The sequence below is a fragment of the Chiroxiphia lanceolata genome, chromosome 13 (genome assembly GCF_009829145.1).
Source record: "Chiroxiphia lanceolata isolate bChiLan1 chromosome 13, bChiLan1.pri, whole genome shotgun sequence".
NCBI classification, from domain to species: Eukaryota; Metazoa; Chordata; class Aves; order Passeriformes; family Pipridae; genus Chiroxiphia; species Chiroxiphia lanceolata.
Genome location: NC_045649.1, coordinates 2,035,521 through 2,056,227, shown reverse-complemented (window position 1 = coordinate 2,056,227; position 20,707 = coordinate 2,035,521). Strand labels below are relative to the sequence as shown.

Sequence of the window (20,707 nt, the reverse complement as noted above, 5' to 3'; positions counted from 1 at the left end):
CGGGATGCCCGCGGGAGGGCGCGCCGAGCGCCGCTGGTGCTCCCGGGACGGGGCGGGCCCGAGGGGCCGGGCCGAGGGCCGTGCCCGCCCCGCTGTCCCCGGTAGCGGCGGCGCTCGGGGCCGCGGCGGCGGCGGGGCCGTGGCCATGGGGGAGCCGGCGGAGGCGGCGGAGGCGGCCGTGCCCTGCCGGGTGCAGTACCTGGAGGATGCGGATCCCTTCGGCTGCGGCAGCTTCCCGGAGCCCCGGCGAGCCCCGGTTTATGCCGTGGAGGAGGCGCTGGCCCTCGGGGCGCAGCTGCCCGCGCTGCATCGCCTGCTCGGGGCCCCGCTGCCGGTGAGGGGGAGCGGGGGGCGCTGGGGAAGGCACTGGGCAGGTATCGGACGGGGGACGGAGTGGGGATTGCCGGCCAGAGGGGGCCGGGGAGGCGAGGGATGGGGCGGTAAATCCCGGGCAGCAGTCCCGGTGTGAGTCACGGCGAGATGCCGGAGCCCCCGCGGGAGATGCCAGCTCTCGGCCTGCCCCGGATGAGTCGGCAAGGAGGAAGAGGTTGTGCTTGCTCAGAGCAGGCAGGAACCCAGGCAGGGGGAGGCAAGCATCCAACCCCGTGTCGTCGGGGCAGAGCCGGGCAGCGTGCTCCCACCCCGGCATCCCACATCCACGCCGGCTGCCAGGAGCGGAGCTGAACCTCGACGGGAGCACACCGGCTCCCTAACCCCGGGGACCCGTCCAGTGTCCCCGCTCCCTGGGGCAGCTGGGCCTTGGAGAGGTGACAGTGGGGCCGGAGAGGCTCCTCGTCAGCCCCTCTGCAGCCCCTCTCTCTCCCCGATCCGGCGGCAGCTTTGCCGCCAGAGAGCAGCGCGGAAATTCGTGCTGAGCAATTTCCTCCAGCCGGGAGGAAGGCAGAAGGACGAAGGTGAAGCGAGGCATTGTGTCTTGCTTGTGTGTCCTCAGGCCTGACTCAGGCTGGTAAAAGGGGACTGGGAAGTGGAGGAGACAGGGAAGACGGGGGACCTTCCCTGTTGGCGTGATGCATCCTTCACAGGATGGAGACAGGCTTGTTTTCCTCCTTAGGAACACGGGACCCAGCAGAGCTTTGGCAATGGCTGAGCATCTGTCTTTGCAGCGCTGCAGGAGTGCAGGGAAGGGAGGCAGGAACCCAGGCAGGAACCCAGACTGTCTGGGGGAGTGTGGATTCAGAGCAGAGATGGGACAGCAGGAGGGGGAAATCAGCTTGGTGTGCCTGGCACTGAGCTTGCTGGCCTGTCAGGGGAGAGTGGATCGCTGTGAGACCTTTGTCTGCAGCAAAAAAAATTCCCCTTTATCCTTCTTTTAATTTTCCTTGGAGCAAAGCAGCAGCATCTCATGTCACCGTCATGGGATTTTAAGGCGATTTTTAGGCGGTGACTAAACGGAGTTTGTTTGGGAACAAACAGCCCTGGGACATGACGAATGGAGCAAACTCAAATTTCAGGCGTGTGCTCTGCTCCCCGGGCAGGAGTTGGCTGTAATGGGATCGGAGTGCTGCCATGGTGGCACGGGGAGGGGACTGGACGCAGAGTTCCCGAGGGCAGGAGCCTTGCAAGGAGGTCCTGAGCCCAGCAGAGGTGTGTTGATCCTGGGATTTCAGGTTCTGTTCTCTGCCTAAGCCAAACTTTAGATGTTTTTTCCTATGGTTTCCTTGCATCGCCCCATGACCCTTGGTGAAATCACAGGTGAGCTGGTAGGACCCTGTCCTGGGTTTCTAAACCAGATTCCTGAGTTATATAGATTCTATAGGTTATAAACCATGCTGCCTTTACCACACAAAGCTTTCTGAGCCAGTGAGGGCTGCAGTAGACAAGCTGGGATGCTGGCTGGGGATTGCATGAGCCAATGTCTTCACTGGGAGCCTCCTGCAGCAGGATTTACACCCTGTGGAGTGAGGTCAGTCTCCTGAAGCACCCAGTTAAGTCCAAATTCAGAGCTGGAGCCATGCAGATGTCGCTACCCTGGCACAACCAGCTGAAACCTCCCATGGTGCCTTTTGTGCCAGGTAGTGCTCAGCTCCATTAGTCGCCACCCTAAAATTAGTAAATGAACAGTTGGATTTTTCCCAAGGAACTGGCTGAAAAAAAATCCAGCTGGGGATGCCTGGTGCCAGGTTTGTCCTGCTGGGCAGTGTGCCTGGACCTGCAGAGCACCAGGAAGAGGGTGAAGCAGCTGGGAGGGAGCTAAGCTGGGGGTCCCCATATGATCATCATTGGATCGAGCTGCAGGCACCCAGGGGATGAGCTGCCATGAGGGAGCAGCTGGGTCCTGCCCTCCCTGGGCACAGCAGAGCTGCACCCTGTGCTGGGAACAGCCTAGAGATGATGAGCAGGAGGTTTGAACAGCCTGTCCTGCCCCATGACACCCTCGGTGCTTCCTCTCCCTGAGCACGACCCGTCTCTGATGACTTTTTCATGTTCTCCGGAAAGTGTGTTTGTGCTTGGAAATACCTTCCAGCTTTGTTTGCTGCTGCTGCATTGTTTGCCTCCAGGCCGATACTATCTTCTCCTGCTTTCCAGCATTTTTCAGTACCCTTGGGTGATGCTTGTGCGGGGTGTGGGTGTTTTCTGAACCTCCCAAGCAGGTTTTGACAGGGCAGATTTTTTTGGCCGTCCTTTCAGTCCCCAAAGGCCTCTGCACTCCCTTGCCCCCAGCACTATCTCACCTCTGAATCTGGGGATTTTTCCAAACAATTGCAAAACCCCAGAGGCTGGAGTTTTGCTTTCTCCTTCCTCCCCCGGAAACCTGGGAAGAGCAAACAGCTCACTGGCCTCTGTGCCATAAGCTCACTGAGAGCTCTTGTGCTCGATAGAGGAGCTGCTGAGGTGACCTCAGTGTGTGTGTGAAGTGCACAAGCTCCATCCCACAGCCCCGTTGCCCTCTGTTTCCTACCGGGCTTGGGGGGGCTTTACTGAGGGTCTTTACCCCACTTAACCTCTGGAAGGCACAAAAGCATGAGGTGGGGTCCTCAGTGGCGCTGCTGTCCCCCAGTTTGTTGCACACTTGGAGCCAAGTGTTGGTGCTCAGCAGCCCCTGGCGCTCCCCAGCTCCCAGCACCCTCCTTGCACGGATCCCAGGGTGGGAGTTGCAGCTGGGTGTTCATGCCATGGCTTTGCCAGGACACCGACTGCTCCCCAGGACTGGGGTCCTCCTGCTGCTGCAGGTCTGTTGATGAGTAATGAGGGATCTGTTAATGAGCAATGAGCTTGGCTGGAGTAGCTTCAAGAGGGACACAAGTGTGAAGTTCTGGGCCAACTCTGGGTGACCTCCAGAGTTCCCTCCTGGCTTGGGTATTATTCCCCGCCCCCAGTGATAGGGCAGTGGCAGTGTTCCCATCCACTTGCTGCCATCCATCAGGGATGGACAGGAGGCAGCACCTGAGTGCCCTGGCAGCAGACACCCCTCTTAGCCCTGAAACCAAATCGTGGTGAACGTGTTTGGTTCGGGTGGGGGTTGCTCCTGTGGCGCAGCTCTATAAACCCTCAGTCCCCGTGTGTTTGGGGAGGGTGAGGGGAGGCTGGTGATGCCAGGGGTTTCTGACCTACTGGTGCCTTGTGTTTAACTGCTGCCTATGTTTATTTATTCTGTATTATATAAATAAACTGGTTTTTTCTGTCATTTCCCCATAGCCTTTCTAGAAGAGCTGCAGCAATGTTGGGAAATTGTGGTTGCCACAACAAGAAAGTGTTAGAAAGCAAGTAAAAGTGTTTCCTTTGCTGGCAGATAAAGAGGATATTCACTGCCTGGCCTTGGAGCATCTTCCCGTGTGGGGATGCCATGATAGGAGTGAGCAGGAAGATGTGATGCTGTGGTGGGTGGTGTGAGTTCAGCTGTGAGTGGAGGATGTCTCCATATTGGAGGTGGAGATGTCTCCATCACACCCCCATGGAATCCTGGAATGGTTTGGGTTGGAAAGGACCGTAAAGGGATCATCTACTTCCATCCCCCTGCAGTGGGCAGGGACATTCCACTCGACCATGTTGCTCCAAGTCCCATCCAATCTGGCCTTGAACACTTCCAGGGATGGGGCATTCAACAGAGGAACCTTTTCCAGGTCATGGGGTCCTTGTCCCCTGTCGGGGCTGGCACCAGCATCTTGTCCTCAGCAAGACCCCAGTCCGGTGGGTGAGGCACATCCATGCTTTTACAGAGGATGGCTGGGACTCCCAGGAGCTGTGTGCTGGATGTGTGAGCGTGGGACTCTCTCCTCTCCCAGCTCTGCTTTGCCCTCAAGTCCCCGCTGCCCTCAAATCCTGGCTCATTTTATAACGGTTTTCCAGGCAGGAGGCAGATGGATCAGAGCCACCCTCACTGGGAGCTGTCAGCAACCCGTGACCCCAACGTGCCGTCCCCAGCAGCACAACCCCGTGGTCCCAGCTCGGATCCTGCAGGGCATAAACCCCTCGTCCGGATAACCGGAGTGACCCCGGCCCCGGGGCAGTCAGTGCTCCCTGGCGCGGAAGTGCCGCCCATGATTTTTGGCAGGGGCAGCAGGAGCCTGGGACGGCCTGTCTCCATCTCCAGGGGATGGTGTTTGCCAGGGGGGTCACAGCCAAACCCAGGCCCAGTGCTTGGAGCATCCCTAGTGGGAAGCACTGCCAAGCTCATACGGGAAATGTGCGGGGTCGGGTCCCAGGGGCTTGGCCTCCCCCTCCAGCTGGGACTTGTCATCGGCCCTGCAGGAGCTGGGGATGTTAACTGGGCTTACTGGCAGCCCAGAGAAGGCAAAGCTTTTATGCTGGAGCTGATTTGCTCTTTGCTGTGTTTGAGTGCCTGGGTGGATGCGGGGATGCCTAAGAGGATGCCCAGGAGGATTCAGGGATGCCTGTGGGGATGCTTGTGGGGATAGAAAGGTGGCTGGGAGAATGCAGGCGTGGCCAGAAGGATGCAGGGATGGCTGCAAGGACACCCAGGAGGATGCAGGATTGCCTGGGCAGCTGCAAGGATGCCCGGATGGATCCAGGGATGCCCCAGGATGCAGGAGAGCCTGTCCCTGTGGAGGAATTGAAGTTTTCCCCAGCGAGTAAATCCTGTGTGGGGTCACTGTGAGGCAGCCAGGAGCACCTGCCCAGTGCCAGCAGGTGTTTGTGCACGTTGCCATGGCTGGCTGGAGTGCCTGGTGACCATGGGAGGTGGAGCAGGATCCTGAACAACATCAGAGTCCAGCCCAGCAGGGCCCTGCCAAATTGCCCGTTATCCCAGGGCGTGGTCAGCGTTAGTTACTCAGTGCGTGTGGCATTTTTACTTTGCCCTCTGCCATTAACATCACACTCACAGTGAATTCATACCTGTGAGCTCTTGCACAGTCTTGGGTCTTCAGGAGATGGGAATGTCATGGAAAGAAACCCCAGTGAGGTGCAGGAGCCATACCCAGCATTACTGGGGGTGTCTGGGATCACAGTGGGGAAAGGCACTGGTGGGAAAGACAGAGGAGCTGTGACTGTTTCCATCTGAGCTCCTCAGCCAGAGGGCTGTGCTTGGAGCTTTTTGCAATTTGAAGCTGAAATTCAGCTTTTAGATGGGGGCTTTCAGTGGGCTTTTAGATGGATGGTGGGTCCCTACTTCTCTCCCCCATTGCTGTTTGTGTTGCTTGCTTTTTTTTTTGCAGCAGGAGCAGCATTAATAATGGGGTTTTATCCCCAGACAGCTCCTGCTCTGCAGATCTGTTCCTCAGAGGTGGGGTGGGAAGGGCAGGGGGCTTTGCAAATGCTTTAGGTCGAGATGTGCTGGGGAGGCAGTGCTGGCACTGCCCTCTCTCTGCTCCTACTCATCCACCGAGGGCAAATTGCCCTGTCCTAGGAGAGCTGCCTGGGTGCTGTGGGGTGCTGCTGGCTCCCAGGTGGCTCAGGGGCTTTGTGGGTGCTGTGCCCACTGGCAGGGGTGTGCCCTGGGTGCTGTAAGTGGACTTTCTGGGAAGATGCCCTCGCTCCAGCCTTGCCTCAGGCTGTGCTTTTCCCCATCCCAGTGGAAGATGCCACGTGGCTGTGGGCTGAGTCAGAGGGTGTGTCAGCCAGAGGACCTCTCTGTGGGGCTCGCCCTGGTTTGGGGTGTCCCTGGCTGGGCTGGGCAGACCCAGTTCCTGCAGGCGGAGGCAATTCCTCAGCCCTGGAAGGAGGTGGATCCTGCCCCAGTCACACCCCTGCTGACTAAGGGGAGCCCCAGGGAGCAGATCCAGCCTCTTGCCATGGTTCCCACTTAAGGGATTGCCAAGGATTCCCGCAGCAGTGGGACCACCATCACTCAGGCTTTCCCAGCCTGGGGCTCCATGTTTCTCCCCAGTTAGCACCGGGCTGAGGTGAAGGGTGCTGGGGCATCTCCCTGCGTGGCCAACACTTGAGGACAGGTGGGATCTGCCACCCTGTTCCAAAATGTGTCTGCCTCCTGGGTTCGGTGCAGGTGGGAGGGTGACCCGGGAATGCTCTGGGAACCAGGAATGCTGTGGTGGGCCCAGAGGCTCATCCTGTCTGTCTGCATCCCCAGCTGGAGGACTGCACGCTGCAGGTCTCACCCTCCGGACACTACCTGGACCTTGACTTGTCCCTGCTGGAGCAGAAGGATGATCTGGAGGGTTTCTACGAGGAGGTCAGGTGAGGCACGTGGGGTGGCCGAGCCCTCTGGGGACAGGACACGGGGGCTCCATGTGTGTATGAAGACCATGGGCAAGGGGCCAGGGGCTGTGGTGGTCCCACTGCAGGCACTCACACTGCATTCTCCTCTGCCCTAGGAAGGGGAGGCGACCGACCCTGATCCTGCGCACGCAGCTCTCCGTCCGAGTCCACGCCATCATCGGTGAGTGGGGGCTGCTCCCTCCTCCAGGCTGGTGTGTGTCCAGGGGCTCGTCCACCCCGGATGGTGGGGGTTTGGCCTCTGTGGTGAGTTTTGGCCAGGCTTTTTGTGATGGACAGAGGGAGCAATACAGCCCAGGGCTGCTCCCGCCCCATAAGCCCTCTCAAAGACTAGGGCACGTGGTCCCCATGGGGGGCCCGCTGGGTCAATCCCCTCCATCCTCAGAGATCGGGACTTTTGCCTCTTGGGCTGGGAGCCCACCACCCACTGCAGTTATTCTGGGTCATTCAGGCAAGCTCTAAATATAGCTTTGCAGGAGACAAACAAACAGCTCTTACGCAGCAGAAAGTGCTGCCATGGTTTCGGGCAGCCTGCTCCAAGGTCCTGCAAAATATTCGGGAGTTTCAAGCCTCTTTTTAATCTTTAGCAGGGGGGAAACGAGCGCTGAGCAGAGCGATGCCAGATGGGCATCAGCTGGCTGTGCAGGGCTGCAGCTGGGCCATGTGGGAAGGGACAGGAAGCCCAGGGTTGGGGTCATGGCCATGCTCTTTACCAGCAGTTCCCAGGCTCTATCTGAGCTCTGGGCTCTTCTGCTTTCCCTCCTGGCTGCTCTGCCTTCCCTCTCAGCTGCTCTGACAAGCCGATAGCAGAGCGGAGGAGGCTGCCGGGACATCGTGTTTTACAGGGCATGTCTGGAGGCCTCCTTGGACATCTTGTTTTTGGCTTGTTACAGCTCTAAGCCTGACCCATATAAGTTGGGATGCTTGGCTAACTCAGTTTTTGGATGTGGGAAGTGCTGACTCACAATGTCTTTGGTGTCCTCATGGGGCTTTCCAGCTTCCCATTGCCCCAGCTGGTCAGTGCCGGCTCCTGCCTGCAGGCACCATCCCCATAAGCACATAGTCTCCAGCCCAGTTACAGTCCTGTCCCCAAGCAGCCAGTGTCACACTGCCATCTTTCCCAACCCCATCCTGAAGTTTTTCCCAAGCCAGAGGGCTCTGGGACCATGGCACAGCTATGCCTGGGGAGGGACAGCTAAAAGTAGCTCAGGCTTCTGCCAGAGTTCCTGTTTAGGTTGTGCACAGGAAACCAGAGGGGATATTTGTGTCATTGCTGGCCAGAAGAAAAGAAAAAAAAGGAAATAAGAAAGTGGCAGGGCTGAAATATGTAGTTGTGGGGCAGCAGCTGCTTCCACACAGTGTCCCACGGTTGGGGGCCATGCTGGCATCCTGGGGTGATGGCAGAGGGGTTGAGTCAGGATGTGGGGCTTTCCTAGGAAGCTGGGAGCATTTGGGAGCCCCCGTACAACAGTGAGCCCCTGTGGGGTCAGGCCCTCAGGCCACATCTCTCCTTCCCTCCCAGAGAAGCTGTACAACTCGCAGGGGCCGGAGCTGCGGCGATCCCTCTTCTCCCTGAAGCAGCTCTTCCAGGTACGGTGATGGTGGTGGGGAGGGGCCAAGGGCCTCCCCCAGGGCTGGCTGCCCACCCACACTAGGGTAACACCTGGCCTTTGCCCCGCAGGAGGACAAGGACCTGGTGCCCGAGTTCGTGAACCTGGATGGGTTGACGTGCCTGATCAAAGTGGGGGCAGAGGCCGACCAGAACTACCAGAATTACATCCTCCGGGGTTGGTATTTGGGCCCAGGGCACCTCTGGAGCAGGGCTGCCTAAAGAAGCTGTGAATGCTTCATCCCTGGAAGTGTTCAAGGCCAGGTTGGATGGGGCTTTGATGCAACTTGGTCTAATGGAAGGTGTTCTTGCCCATGGCACGGGGGTTGGAATGAGATGGTCTTTAAGGTCGCTTCCAACCCAAACCATTCTGGGATTCTATGCTCATCCCCAAGGAGGAGGGGCTGACACTCAGGGGGAGAGAACCAGCAAGTTTGCCAGGGCTTTGTCTTCACAGCTGCCAGACATTGCCATGGCAATGCTGTGCAGGGATGGGAATGCCCAACCCCTGCCTGCCATGCCATCAGCCTGCCCACTCTCTGCCTTGCAGCCTTGAGCCAGATCATGCTCTTCGTGGATGGGATGCAGGGTGTCATCAACCACAACGAGACCGTCCAGTGGCTGTACACGCTGTCGGGAAGCCCAGTAAGTGTCTGTTCCTCCTGGGGGGCTGCCTGTGCCCCCCGCTGCACCCCCTTCCCTGCCTGTGGCTGTCCCCTTGCATCATCCCTCAGAGGGTGTGCTCCACTTCTGCTCAATGCCCTGGTACCTTTGCTTGTGTTGGGTCCTGCTCCCAACCATCTGGAAATCACCTGGGGTCCACAGAGCTCCCTGTCCTGATGTGACCATGTTCCCTGGCACAGAGCTTGGGTTAGATGGTCCTGCTCCAGGTCTGGAGCCAGTGCCCCTGGGCCATCAGGATCTCAGCTGCAGGTCCCTGGCCCCATGAACAAAACCCCCAGTCCTGGGGCGTGGGCACAGCCACTGCAGCATCGCTCTGGCAGCCCCTGCCACTGCTGCTGTCCCAGCTGCCATCCCTTGTCCCAGTTTCGCCTGGTGGTGAAGATGGCACTGAAGCTGCTCCTGGTGTTCGTGGAGTACACAGAGCCCAATGCCCTGCTCCTCATCCGCGCCGTCAATGCCGTGGACCAGGCGAGAGGTGGGTGCAGCCCCCGCCTCCCGCAGGGTCCCCACTGGGGGACGGGGTCCCCTCCTGGCCCGTGTGTCACCTGCACTTGCTGCTTTTCCCAGGTGCCTGTCCGTGGTCCAACCTGATGGCCATCCTGAAGCAACGCCACGGGGCTGACACGGAGCTGCTGGTGTTCACCATGACACTCATCAACAAGGTCTGGGGGGGTGTCCCCACGGTGCCATGCTGGTGGGGCTTGGGGTGGGTCACCCCAGTCCCAGCAGCATCCCTCTGGTCCTGCTCAGACGCTGGCAGCCCTCCCGGACCAGGACACCTTCTACGACGTGACTGACTGCCTGGAGCAGCAGGGCATGGAGCACGTGGTGCAGGAGTACCTGGGCAGCAAGGGCACCGACCTCGACTTGAAGCAGCAGTTCACACTCTACGAAGTGAGCAGGGCACCTGTGGGATCTGGCCACGTGCCACGTCCAGTGTCAGCGGGGGGGTGTGCATGGGGTGGCAGGGCTGCTGCTGTGCCCAGTGCCATGCCCCCCACTCCCTCCACAGAGTGCTCTCAAGCTGGAGGATGACATGGAAGAGCCGCCCTCGGGGGGACGCAAGGAGAGGAGGAGGACAGATGAGGGCCGGCGTGGGTGGCGGTCCCAGGGTGGCTGCTCAGAGCCCAGTGCTGATGCCCAGTCCCTTCTGGAGTCCCCTGGCACTCCAAAGGAGCCCCCAGCTGAGGACACCCCAGATATCCCCTCACCAAGCAGCCCCGCAGAGTAAGTGCAGCTGGAGGTGGTCTGTGGTGGGGATGCTTCTGGAATGGTGCAGACACTGGGGTGCAGCATAAGCAGCACTGGGATCCATGCCAGTGCCAGGGTGGAGGGCAGTCCTGTGGGACTTGCTCTCAGTCCCTGTCACCTCTTGTTCCAGACCTTGTCCCAGCAGCACCTACAGCAGCGCGTCCAGCGTGCGGCTGGCCCTGGCCTCCCCCCTGGCCGAGAAGGAGCAGCCCCCGGGCCCAGGAGAGCGCAGTGTTTACAAGTAAGGAGCCAGGAGGGGCATGGGGGTCCCCTGGGGTGGCAAGATGGGATCCCAGGAGCATGAGGTGTGCCTATCCCAGGGCACACTCTGCCTTTCCCAGGGGGAAACAGAGTCTGGGAGGGCACTGGGGCTGGAGGGATATGTGATGGGGCAGCAGGTATCAGAGGGTCTGGACAGGGGCTCCAGGGCATCCTTTGGGCACTCACAGCTCTGCTCCAGCTCCTCCTCATTCTCCTCTCTGCCCACGCTTGCCCTCTCCTCTGCCCACTCTTTCTATCTTTCCTTTTGCAGGCTGCGCCAAACTGCCCCTGTCTGGTAAGTGCCTGGGCTCTGCACCCGCGTGCTCCCTCCCAGCATGTCACAGAATCATTGCATCCTGGAATGGTTTGGGTTGGAAGGGACCCTAAAGATCACCTAGTTCTAACCACTCTGTCATAGGCAGGGACACTTCCAGGGATGGGGCACCCACAGCTTCTCTGGGCAACCTGTGCCAGGGCCTCACCACCCTCACAGGGTAGAATTTCTTCCTAATATCGAATTTAAACCTACTCTCTTTCAGTTTAAAGACATTCTCCCTTGTCCTATTAATTCTCCCTTGCCCTAATCCATGATGCTCTGGGGGAAGTGGGCACTAGCACCCACCTCACTGCCCCCATCCCGCTCCCCCCATCACCAGCATCTCCCAAAGGATGATGGCACCCTCTGATCCCCACTTTGGGGTGAGGTGTCCCTGCTGGGGGTGGCACAGCCTGCTCGAGGTGTGCTGGCCAGGTGGGGGAGACAGTGTTTCACCAGTGCCACGGGATATCTGGGCAGGAGGGGCCTTGCGGGGGCTCTCCCAGCTCCCTGTGACCCCTGGGGCCGCAGGGTGATGGCAGGGTGAGGGTCCCGTGCTGGAGGGCTGCCAGGTGGGTGTGTGCAGGACACACGAGCCCTGTGGGGCTGCCGGCAGCAGGGGCTAACCCCTGTTTTCCCTCAGGCGGGAGGATGCCCCCTCCTTGCATGGGGACAAGCCTATTTTGAGGAGGTTTGAGTAAGTAGAGGCATGCGTGTGTCTCCAGGCATGCGCTTCCTCGGGCAGTGCCCGGCTGGAGGTGTCTGGGCTCCGGCCATGCAGGGCATGAGGAGCAGGAGGGTCCCCTCGAGTCTCTACCTGGGCGCTCTCCTGGGTTTTGCAGCTTTTGGATGAGGGTTGCAGTGGGCAGCAGGTCTGTTGGGACCAACTGGTGACAGTGGCACCCTGATGGCACAAGCCTTTGGCTCCCATGGGGCCTTGTCCCCGAGCCCTGGGGGCAACGCCTGTCTCCCTGCAGGGCTCAGAGGAGGTTGAATCCTCCGGGTCCCTGATGTGGTGTGGCCAGTGCAGGGGGTTTCTGTGCTGCAGGGCTGGCTGTGCAGTGTGGCATGGCGTGGTGTGCCCATTGTCCCCGTTGTCCCCATCCCTGCCTTGCTCCCAGCCAACACTCACCCCTGTCTTGCAGAGCTCGCTTCTTGGAGAACCTGGCTGCAGCCCAGAAGGAGAAGATCTCTTCCATGGCCAAGGGGCGGCTCGATGTCCTCGGCGACGCTGCACTGGAGCATCCTGCTGCTCCTGCATGGGAAAGAGACAGCAGCACCTCTGATTCCGGGATGGAGCCACCCAGCATAAGTAAGTGCTGCCAGGGTGTGTGTTCCCAGCTCATCAGGGCCCCTGGGGTGGGGGTTAGTGGCCTCTCTGTCCCTGTGCCACAACTGTGATACCCAGAGCCATGGAGGAGCTAGTGGTACCTCCTTGCTCAAAACACTGGCATCCGAGCACACCCCACCAGGGAGCAGGACCCCAGCTCCATGTGCAGCTCAGCACCACCTACTCCCTCCAAGCGTGTTGTCCCAGTTTCTCCCTCTCTCCCTGCAGGGTCTCGCCTGGCTCGGTCTGACGCCACCGACTCCTGCAGCACCATCTCCTCTGACACCAAGTTTATGCTGGACATGCTCTATGCCAAGGGCTCCTCAGAGCCGGGGAGGGAGAAGGTGTTCCCTGAGGTCCCTTCATCCCCTCGGATCCAGGGTGAGGCAGAGATGGATGCCAAGGGAGGTAGCAGCCAGGAGCAGGAGAGTGCCTGGCTCCGTGGTAGGGCTCCAGATGGGCCAGTGGCCAGTGCCCACGCCAAGCTGGTACGTGCCATGTCCAGCATAGATGCCGAGACCCACACGCAGAAGCTGGAGAACACCGGGATGATGCCCATCAAGAAGGACATGGAGCTGACATGGGAGCGCCTGGAGGCCAGCCCTGTGCAGCTGAAGATCAAGGACCTGGACTTCACTGATCTGGGGGAGGAAGAAGATTTTGACATCCTGGACACAGGGCCAATGGCCAATGGCTCCTTCCTCCATTCTGGCATCACAGCAACGAGCGCTGGAACATTGATGGCTCCCCCTCCACCTCCTGCCTTGCCTGGTTGCCCGCCACCTCCGCCTCCACCTCCTGCCATCCCTGGTTGTCCCCCACCTCCACCTCCACCTCCTGCAGTCCCAGGTTGCCCACCACCACCACCTCCACCTCCTGCCATCCCTGGTTGCCCACCACCTCCACCTCCTGTAGCCCCTAGCTGCCCACCCCCACCGGGGCTGCCAGGCCTCTCAGCAACAGATGGCCCCTCCCAGGCCAAGAAGAAGAGGACAGTGAAGCTCTTCTGGAAGGAGCTGAAGCAGCTGGATGGCACTGTAGGGCCAGGCAGGTTTGGCCAGGGGACACTGTGGGCATCCCTGCAGAATGTCGAGATCAATGCTGCAAAACTGGAGCATCTCTTTGAGTCACGGTCAAAGGAAGTGCCGGCTTCAAAGGTACCAGTGGGCACCCATCAGCCAAGGGGACTTCAGGGGTGGGAGGAAGGCTGTTGGTTCCTATGGGGACCCTCAGCATGCACTGTCACCCTTACCCTATGCCAAGGATGGGTACTGGCAGCCCAGAGGCTCGATGGGGACGGTGATGGGCAGTGCACAGGTTTGGCTCACCATGGGGTCCATGATTGCCTCCCTGTGTCCATGATGGGCTCATGAGCCCTTTGCCTGGCTGTCCCCACCCATCCTGTCCTCTTTGCAGAAAGCTGTTGATGGGAAGAAGGTTGTGGTGGTGCTGGACCCCAAGAGGAGCAACGCCATCAACATTGGCCTCACAGTGCTGCCACCCGTCCACATCATCAAGACTGCTGTGCTCAACTTTGATGAGTTTGCAGTCAATAAGGAAGGGATTGAGGTGAGCACAAGAGAAGCTCGGCCCCTCTGAGGTCCTCATGTGGGTCGTTTCCCTGGCCAGGAGACCTCCATGCTATGATGCCTGGGATGACATGTCCTGTGATGACATGTCTGGAGTCTAACATATCCCTCTTTCCCTGCCCTAGAAAATCCTGACCATGGTCCCGACTGAGGAGGAGAAGCAGAAGATCCAGGAGGCCCAGTTGGCCAACCCTGACGTGCCCTTGGGCTCTGCAGAGCAGTTCTTGCTTGCCCTGTCTTCCATCAGTGACCTCACGGCCAGACTCCAGCTCTGGGCCTTCAAGCTGGACTACGAGAGCCTGGAGCAGGTAGAGAGCCATGTACCCCATCTCCCCTCTGCCCTCCCACTGCTGCCACCCCAGCAGTTCTAAGTGCTGAGGCAAGCATGTTCCTGGTGGGGACCAACCATGTCCAAGCATGGGAGGTGCCATCCTGGCTGGGGACAGGCTGCAGGTCCCCAGCCAAGGCAAGCATGGGCTTGAATTGACCAGGGGGTGATTGTCCTCGTGGGTGAATGCTGAAGTTCCCAAGGGGTCTCACCTGCCTCTCTCCTCACTCAGGAGATTGCAGAGCCACTCTTTGATCTGAAGGTGGGCATGGAGCAGCTGGCCAAAAATCACACCTTCAAGTGCATCCTGGCCACGCTGCTGGCCATGGGCAACTTCCTGAATGGTTCCCAGGTGAGGAGCAGGGTGAGGACCAGCCATGGTGCAAGGGTATACTGTGGAGGGACCACGGGGAGCCTGGGACGGTGCCTGAGGCTGGGTGGTGCTGGTGGGGTCTGCAGAGTGGAGGTCTGCTGGAGGAGGGATGGAGAGTCCGTTGTGTTTCAGAGCAGAGGCTTTGAACTGGGCTACCTGGAGAAGGTCTCGGAAGTGAAGGACACCGTGCACCGGCAGTCCCTGCTCTACCATCTCTGCCAGATGGTGGTAGAGAAGTTCCCAGAAACCACTGATCTCTACTCAGAGATTGCCTCCATCACCCGCTCCGCCAAGGTGAGGCAAGGCAGGTGACACCCAGGCAAGGACAGGGCGTGGGTCCCGTGGCTGCCCAGCTCCACCAGCGTGGCCAAGGGCTGACGTCTCACTCTTCCAGATTGACTTTGAAGAGCTGGCCAACAGCCTGGTGCAGCTGGAGCGGAGGTGCAGGGCCTCCTGGGACAACCTGAAGGTGATTGCCAAGCACGAGACCAAGCCGGTGCTGAAGACCAAGCTGACAGAGTTCCTCAAGGACAGCACCCAGCGCATCGTCGTCTTGAAGGTGGTGCACAGGCGCGTCCTCAACAGGTTGGTGGCTCAAAGTCCTGGGGACACAGCAGGACCCCCATGGTCCTGCTGCTGGCCCGCCACGACTGACGTTTCCGTAGGTTTCACTCCTTCCTGCTGTACCTGGGGTACCCGGCGAGCGCGGCGCGGGACGTGAAGGTGACGCCCATCTGCAAACTGCTGCGGGAGTTCGCCCTGGAGTACCGGACCTGCCGCGAGCGCGTCCTGCAGCAGCACAAGAAACGTGCCGCCCACCGCGAGCGCAGCAAGACCCGCGGGCGGCTCATCACCGAGGTACAGGGGCGCTCGGCCACGCGCCAGCAGGAGAGGACACCCCCCGCGCCCCTGACACCCCCCAGCACCCCTGACAGCACCTCTGCTCCCACCGCAGACAGAGAAGTTCTCTGGCATCGCTGAGGCCGTTTTGCCGCCCGCCGTGGTGTCCAGCAGCCCCAAGGAGCAGATGGAAGCGGGTCACGAGAGCATGAAGAGTGTGCTGACCTCCCCCGTGGATATCCCTGCCCGCCGCAGCCGGGCCAGCCAGGGTAGGAGCGGGATGGCAAATGCATTCAAGGCATGCCTGGCTGGCTGGGCGTGGCCGATGCCTGCATCCTCACTGTCCTCGTGCAGGAACAGGGCATTCCACCCCAACCCAGGGCTCCTCGGCCCAGGAGGACGTTCCCAGCTCCCCAGACGATGCTTCGGATGAAATCATGGACCGGCTGGTGAAATCGGTGACTCACAATGCCAACCCCCGGCCCTGCACCAACAGGGAGCGCAGGAGGTCCCGTGGCAATAGGAAGTCCTGTAAGTTCCATCACTGTCCCCTGCCCTGTCCCATCTCTGTCCCCATGCACTGGCCCTGTACTCTGTCCCATCTCCATGTCCCTGTCCCATGTCAGTGTCCCTGCCCAGATGCTTTTTCCCACCTCTGTGTCCCTGTCCCCTTACCATCTCCCATCTCTTTGTCCCTGTTCCCGTGCCCTGTCCCATCTCTATATTTCTCTTCCCATGCTCTGCCCAGTCCCTGCACTCTGTCTCATCTCTGTCTCTGTCCCCGTCCTCTGTCCCATCTCCACGTCTCTGTGCTCTGTCCCCATGACTTGTCCTACTTCTGTGTCCTTGTTCCCACACCCTGCCTGGCTCCTTCCCCACGGGCCACCAATGATCTGCCATGCTGAGCCCACCAGGCCACAGCAGGATGTACCAATGTACCCGGAGACCAACCCATGCCACTGCACCCCATTGCCACTCTCCCCAGTATGCCAGGGCTGCTCTATCTGTGCCCCTGGCACCCAGCACCACCTGTGCTGCCGGTGCCACCCTCTGCTCCCCCCGCAGTGCGGCGGACGCTGAAGAGCGGGCTCAGTGACGAGCTGGTGCAGGCGCTGGGCCTGGGGCGAGCGCCCGGCATGGACGTCTGAGGGGGCCGAGAGGGCTCCTGCTGCTCCCCACCACCAGCAGCCCCAGGGCAGAACATGGTGGCAGCCCCCGTGGCACGCTCCAGGACTGGCACGCTCCGCACCTTTGGTCTTGCCTCACTTTTCGCTCCTGGCCTCCAGCTCCCAGAGGTGCAGGCAGCAGGAGGGTGGTGATGCCCCAGAGCTGCTCTGCAGTGGCTGAGATGGAGGATGCTCAGCACTCGTGCATGGAGGCTCAGGGTTCATCTTCTCAGCAGTATTATAGGGGTCAAGGGGCTGGACCCAGACCCCCCCCCCCGGGACCTGGGTCTGGCCCGTGGCCACTGTGGCAATAAAATGATCTGACATGCTGCCAGCGTCCCTTGTCCCCGTACCTGAGAGGCCACAAGGATATGGTACTGGCCCCTGGACAAACCAGTACCCCTCTTCCTGCATCCTCAGCCCTGCTGCCTGGGACAAGCACTCAGCCAGCCCTGTGGCTTGCAGGCACCACTGTCCCTCTGCAGACAGCGTGGTCCCCTCTGTGCTGGGACAGCTCAGAACTTTTCCAGAAGGAGCAAGGACTGCTGCCAGGCTCAAGGCTGCACACTCAAGGGCAGGAGCAGTGGCTCAAGCACAAGGCCACGGCACAATAAAATCATGTCTCACCTCATCTCTCCCTTACAAACCTCTCCTGGGAGGTTTTAGCCAGACCCGGACCTGGGTAAGAGGTAGGATGGTTGTTCCCCTCCAGGAGCAGGTCCTGGGCACAGTAGTCACGTTGCAAGCCTCGGAAACATTCCCTGTGCTTGGCAGAGACAGGCTACCTGGTGCTGTAAATACAGCAAGGGCAGCATCCATCTGTCCCCATGGGGGACTGGGAGATGTCCCTGCCACCTCCTGTCCCAGAGTGGCTCATGCCATGCCAGACACAGATTAAACCCCACAATGGGTGCTGGGTGCAATGCTCCCCACAGGTTCATACCGTTTCTGAGCATCCCCCTGTGCTTTGGGCACTGTCACCCATGGTAGAGGCATTTGGGAATGGTGTCGTGCCATCCATCACGGCGGCTCCTCCTCTGTGCTGCCCTGGCCCTGCCTCCAGCCCTGAATCCCGCACAGCAGGTCTCTGTGGCTTTCAAGGAATGAAGAAAAACTCCACCGGGCAGGGCAGCTTCTCCCTCTGGGCTATCTCTGCCCAGGGTTGTCCCTCTCCCACGAGGCTGGACATGCTAGTGGCCTCGGAGGTGCTGGGCAGCACCAGCCTACCCCAGCTCGCGGCGTGTCTGAGATGTTCCTGGGTGGCTCTGGGAACAGCCAGATACCACACTAAGAGCTGCAGGTGTCCCAGACGTGCCCCAGGATGTTGTTTGGTTCTCCTGCTCTCTGGGTGCTTGACTTGGGGCTGCAAAGAGAGAACAAAGAGGTTGTGATAGGCAACACTGAGCCACAGCAGGAAGCAGAAAGGGATGGGAAAGCATCTTCCTGAACACCCGCACCTGTCCCAGGTACCTGAAGTGACATTACACATGTGACAATCCCAGGAGTATTGCTCACAAGGGCCTTGATGGGGACAACTGCAGGCAGGGTGCTGGGGAACGTGTCCCCCTCTGGGTGGTTTGGTGGCACTTGGAGCAGCTTTGTCCTCAGCCAAGGCCTCTGCCAACCCGTTTGGGTTTTTCCACTTTTTTTTTTCCCCAGCCTTGGTGATATTTCCAGGATTCCCAGCCCAGCCCTGGGCACACGCTGCCCTTGAGCGGCGCCTGAAGTGCTTGGCTTGGCCGCGGCACAAGTGGCTTATGCCAAAAATACAACAGGCAGGGGCGGCCCCCCCCAGGAAGGAGAGGGGGTGGTGGGATGCTGGAGGGGCCTTTGCGAGCCGAGGCAGGTTCGTGGCAGTGACACGAGGCTTGGTGGGGACCTGGGGCACACGTGGCCTCAGGCAGATCAGCAGAGCTGGGGAGCTGCACCCCCGGCTGACTCCTGCGGGTGGGAGGAGGTGACCCTGCCAGAGCACCCCACGGCTCCCAGCACCTCCGTGCCTCCCTCCGTCCTCATCCCTGCGTGGCTCCCAGGGCCACGAGCTGTGTCCTGCTGCCACGAGGGGGCACGGCGACCACGCGCACGGCGGGGCCACCCGGGACACGCTCCGTGTCCCGCCGCTCTGCCTCTGCCTCTGCAGGCACTCGCCGTTGACCTTCAGTTCGCTGTTCCCCCCCTGCCTGGCACCCGGGGGGCTGCACCCTGCTCCCCCTCCCCTCGAGACATCCTGCCTCTTTCATGTGCCCGGTAGAGTGACAGCCACGTCCTTGGTCCTGGCTGTTTGTCTGGCTGGCGAGGACAGGCTTCTGTCCCCTGTGCTCAGATGTGTCTCCAGTGCTTGTCCCTGGCCCCCATCCTGCCCTGGCCCCCTTCCAGGCAGTGGGGAGGAGCAGGGGACAGCGAGGACAAGCCTGGCTCCACTTGTTGCATTTACCCTCTTCTGTAGCTCCCACCCTTACTGTGATGGAAGATGTCCCCTGCCTTTTCCATTCCATCCTTTCCATGGGACTGTCCCAGTGCAGGGTCCTGTTTGTTGGCACACCCCAAGGTCAGCTCCAGCCTCATGCTACATGGGCATGTCCCCAGTGCCACCCCCAAGCTCAGGGGGGGGGACTGCCTGTGGTCCTGGCCTCCTGGTTGCCATAAATCCCCACCATCTTGTGTGAGAAGCACAATTCCCACCAGGAATAGCACAACCTCACTTCTGTTCCCCGGTCATTACCATCCAAAACATTTCTTGCAAGCACTGGGGCACCCTGGCCACTTCCAGGAACATCTACCACCCCCCAAATTCCTCCTCCTGCCTCAGCTGCAGGAATCCTCTACTTCTTGGCCCCAACCCTCTTAAGCAACTCCAGGCTGGACACGCTCCATTCTGCAACCACCTTCCCCAGCAGGATGGAGGTGTGGAATGGGAACCAGGTCACAGCTGCTGTGACCTACTGCCCTTTTCCCTGGGGGCAGAGGGAGCAGGAGCCACTTGGGGCGTGGTCCAGTCTGCTTCCCCTGGTATCTGTCTTATGGCCAAGGGGGAGCCACATTTCCCTTGTCCCCATCACCCCAGTGTCGAGGTAGAGACCCTGTCATGGGCATGGAACAGATGGGAGATGGGAAGGTGATGCTGGGCTGGCAAAGCAGGCCTGGCATGGGTACCACACAGGCCTCAGGAGAGCACCAGGCATTAGTGGAGCTGGAATCTCTTCGGAATATGACCATTGCAGCACAGCCACAGCAAAGGAACAAGGTCCCTGCAGCCCAAAAGCAGCTCTGGTTTGGGGAACCAAGGTGCAGAGAGCCCAGATGGCAAAGGGGCTGCCAAGGTCGTGCGGGTACAGTGACACAGGGTCCCCACCAGGGCAGAAGGTGAAGCCCCTCCCAAAGCCGTGAATGCAGCTGGAAGCGGAGACATGTTTTGTAAATACCTGGGGATCCTGCACAACCTGAAAAAACAAGTCAGAGGCAGGAATGTTCTGAAGACGAGGGGGTTTGGAAAAAGCCAGACCCAGAGTCAGTGCCTGGCTGGATGCTCCATGTTGGCAGCAAGGCTGTCCTGGGGAGCAGCCCTGGTACTCCCCAAGGGAGCTGCTCCAGCCACAGCACCCTGGGAGCAGGGAGGTCCTGCCCAGGCTCTGGGGAGAGGTTTGGGCTGTGCCCATCATCCAGCTGAGGTGTGTGGAAACCCCACAGATGGAGGATGAAAGCCTGGGGCTCAGGCTGATCCCACCGACGTGGCATCAGATGCAGGGCATCAGATGATGGGCACCAATGGTCACCTTTGGTTTACAGCTTCAAAACATAAGGAAAGCCCCAAAAAAGTCCTTCGGTCAAGTAAGTTGGAAACAAGGAATGGAAAATGCTGGGAAGAAGGGAGAGAAGATCCCAGAACAAGGAGCTAAGGTGGTTCCATGGGCAGCTGTGGCTCAGGTGGGTCATGCCATGGGAAGTGCCTCCAGGCTGGGCTTTGTTAGATTCAGTTTCCATGCCCTGGGTTTGAGAAAGGAACACGAGGATATTGTTGGGTGCAGGAAAGGCTTCCTGGAGCTGAGCCTGGCTTAGCTGAATCACAGCCACTCATGGATCTGCACTCCCCAGAGAAGAAAGCCACGATAACAGAGTTCCCACTGCAGCAGCAAAGTTCAACCAGAAGCAGTAGAACTGCCCAAGTTCAGTGGTAGGACACAAATATTTGGTGCCAGGAGTAATTAATCACTGTCGTCTGCAAGACCCTCTGGGTCAGAATGAGGTTAATTCCAGGCGGTGCAGCAGCCTTTGTCATCCCTGAACTGTCTCCGGCCTCAGATGCCAA

General features: G+C 59.8%; 1 protein-coding gene across 2 annotated transcripts; it reads left to right on the top strand.

Annotated features, from left to right (window-relative positions):
* The first annotated feature begins 103 nt into the window (after positions 1-103).
* FHOD1 (formin homology 2 domain containing 1) lies at positions 104-16,731 on the top strand. Of its 2 annotated transcripts, XM_032700797.1 has the most exons (24): positions 104-334; positions 6,509-6,615; positions 6,753-6,817; positions 8,177-8,244; positions 8,336-8,441; positions 8,814-8,908; positions 9,311-9,422; positions 9,515-9,609; positions 9,698-9,841; positions 9,960-10,174; positions 10,329-10,439; positions 10,731-10,754; positions 11,419-11,472; positions 11,921-12,087; positions 12,334-13,262; positions 13,522-13,674; positions 13,820-14,002; positions 14,255-14,374; positions 14,528-14,689; positions 14,790-14,980; positions 15,061-15,253; positions 15,351-15,504; positions 15,590-15,766; positions 16,301-16,731. In XM_032700797.1, the coding sequence occupies exons 1-24, from the start codon at positions 146-148 to the stop codon at positions 16,381-16,383; spliced, it is 3,897 nt and encodes a 1,298-aa protein (XP_032556688.1). In that variant the 5' UTR covers positions 104-145; the 3' UTR covers positions 16,384-16,731. The 2 variants fall into 2 exon arrangements, with proteins under 2 accessions (XP_032556688.1, XP_032556690.1); XM_032700799.1 differs by lacking the exons at positions 10,731-10,754; positions 11,419-11,472.
* Positions 16,732-20,707: the final 3,976 nt, after the last annotated feature.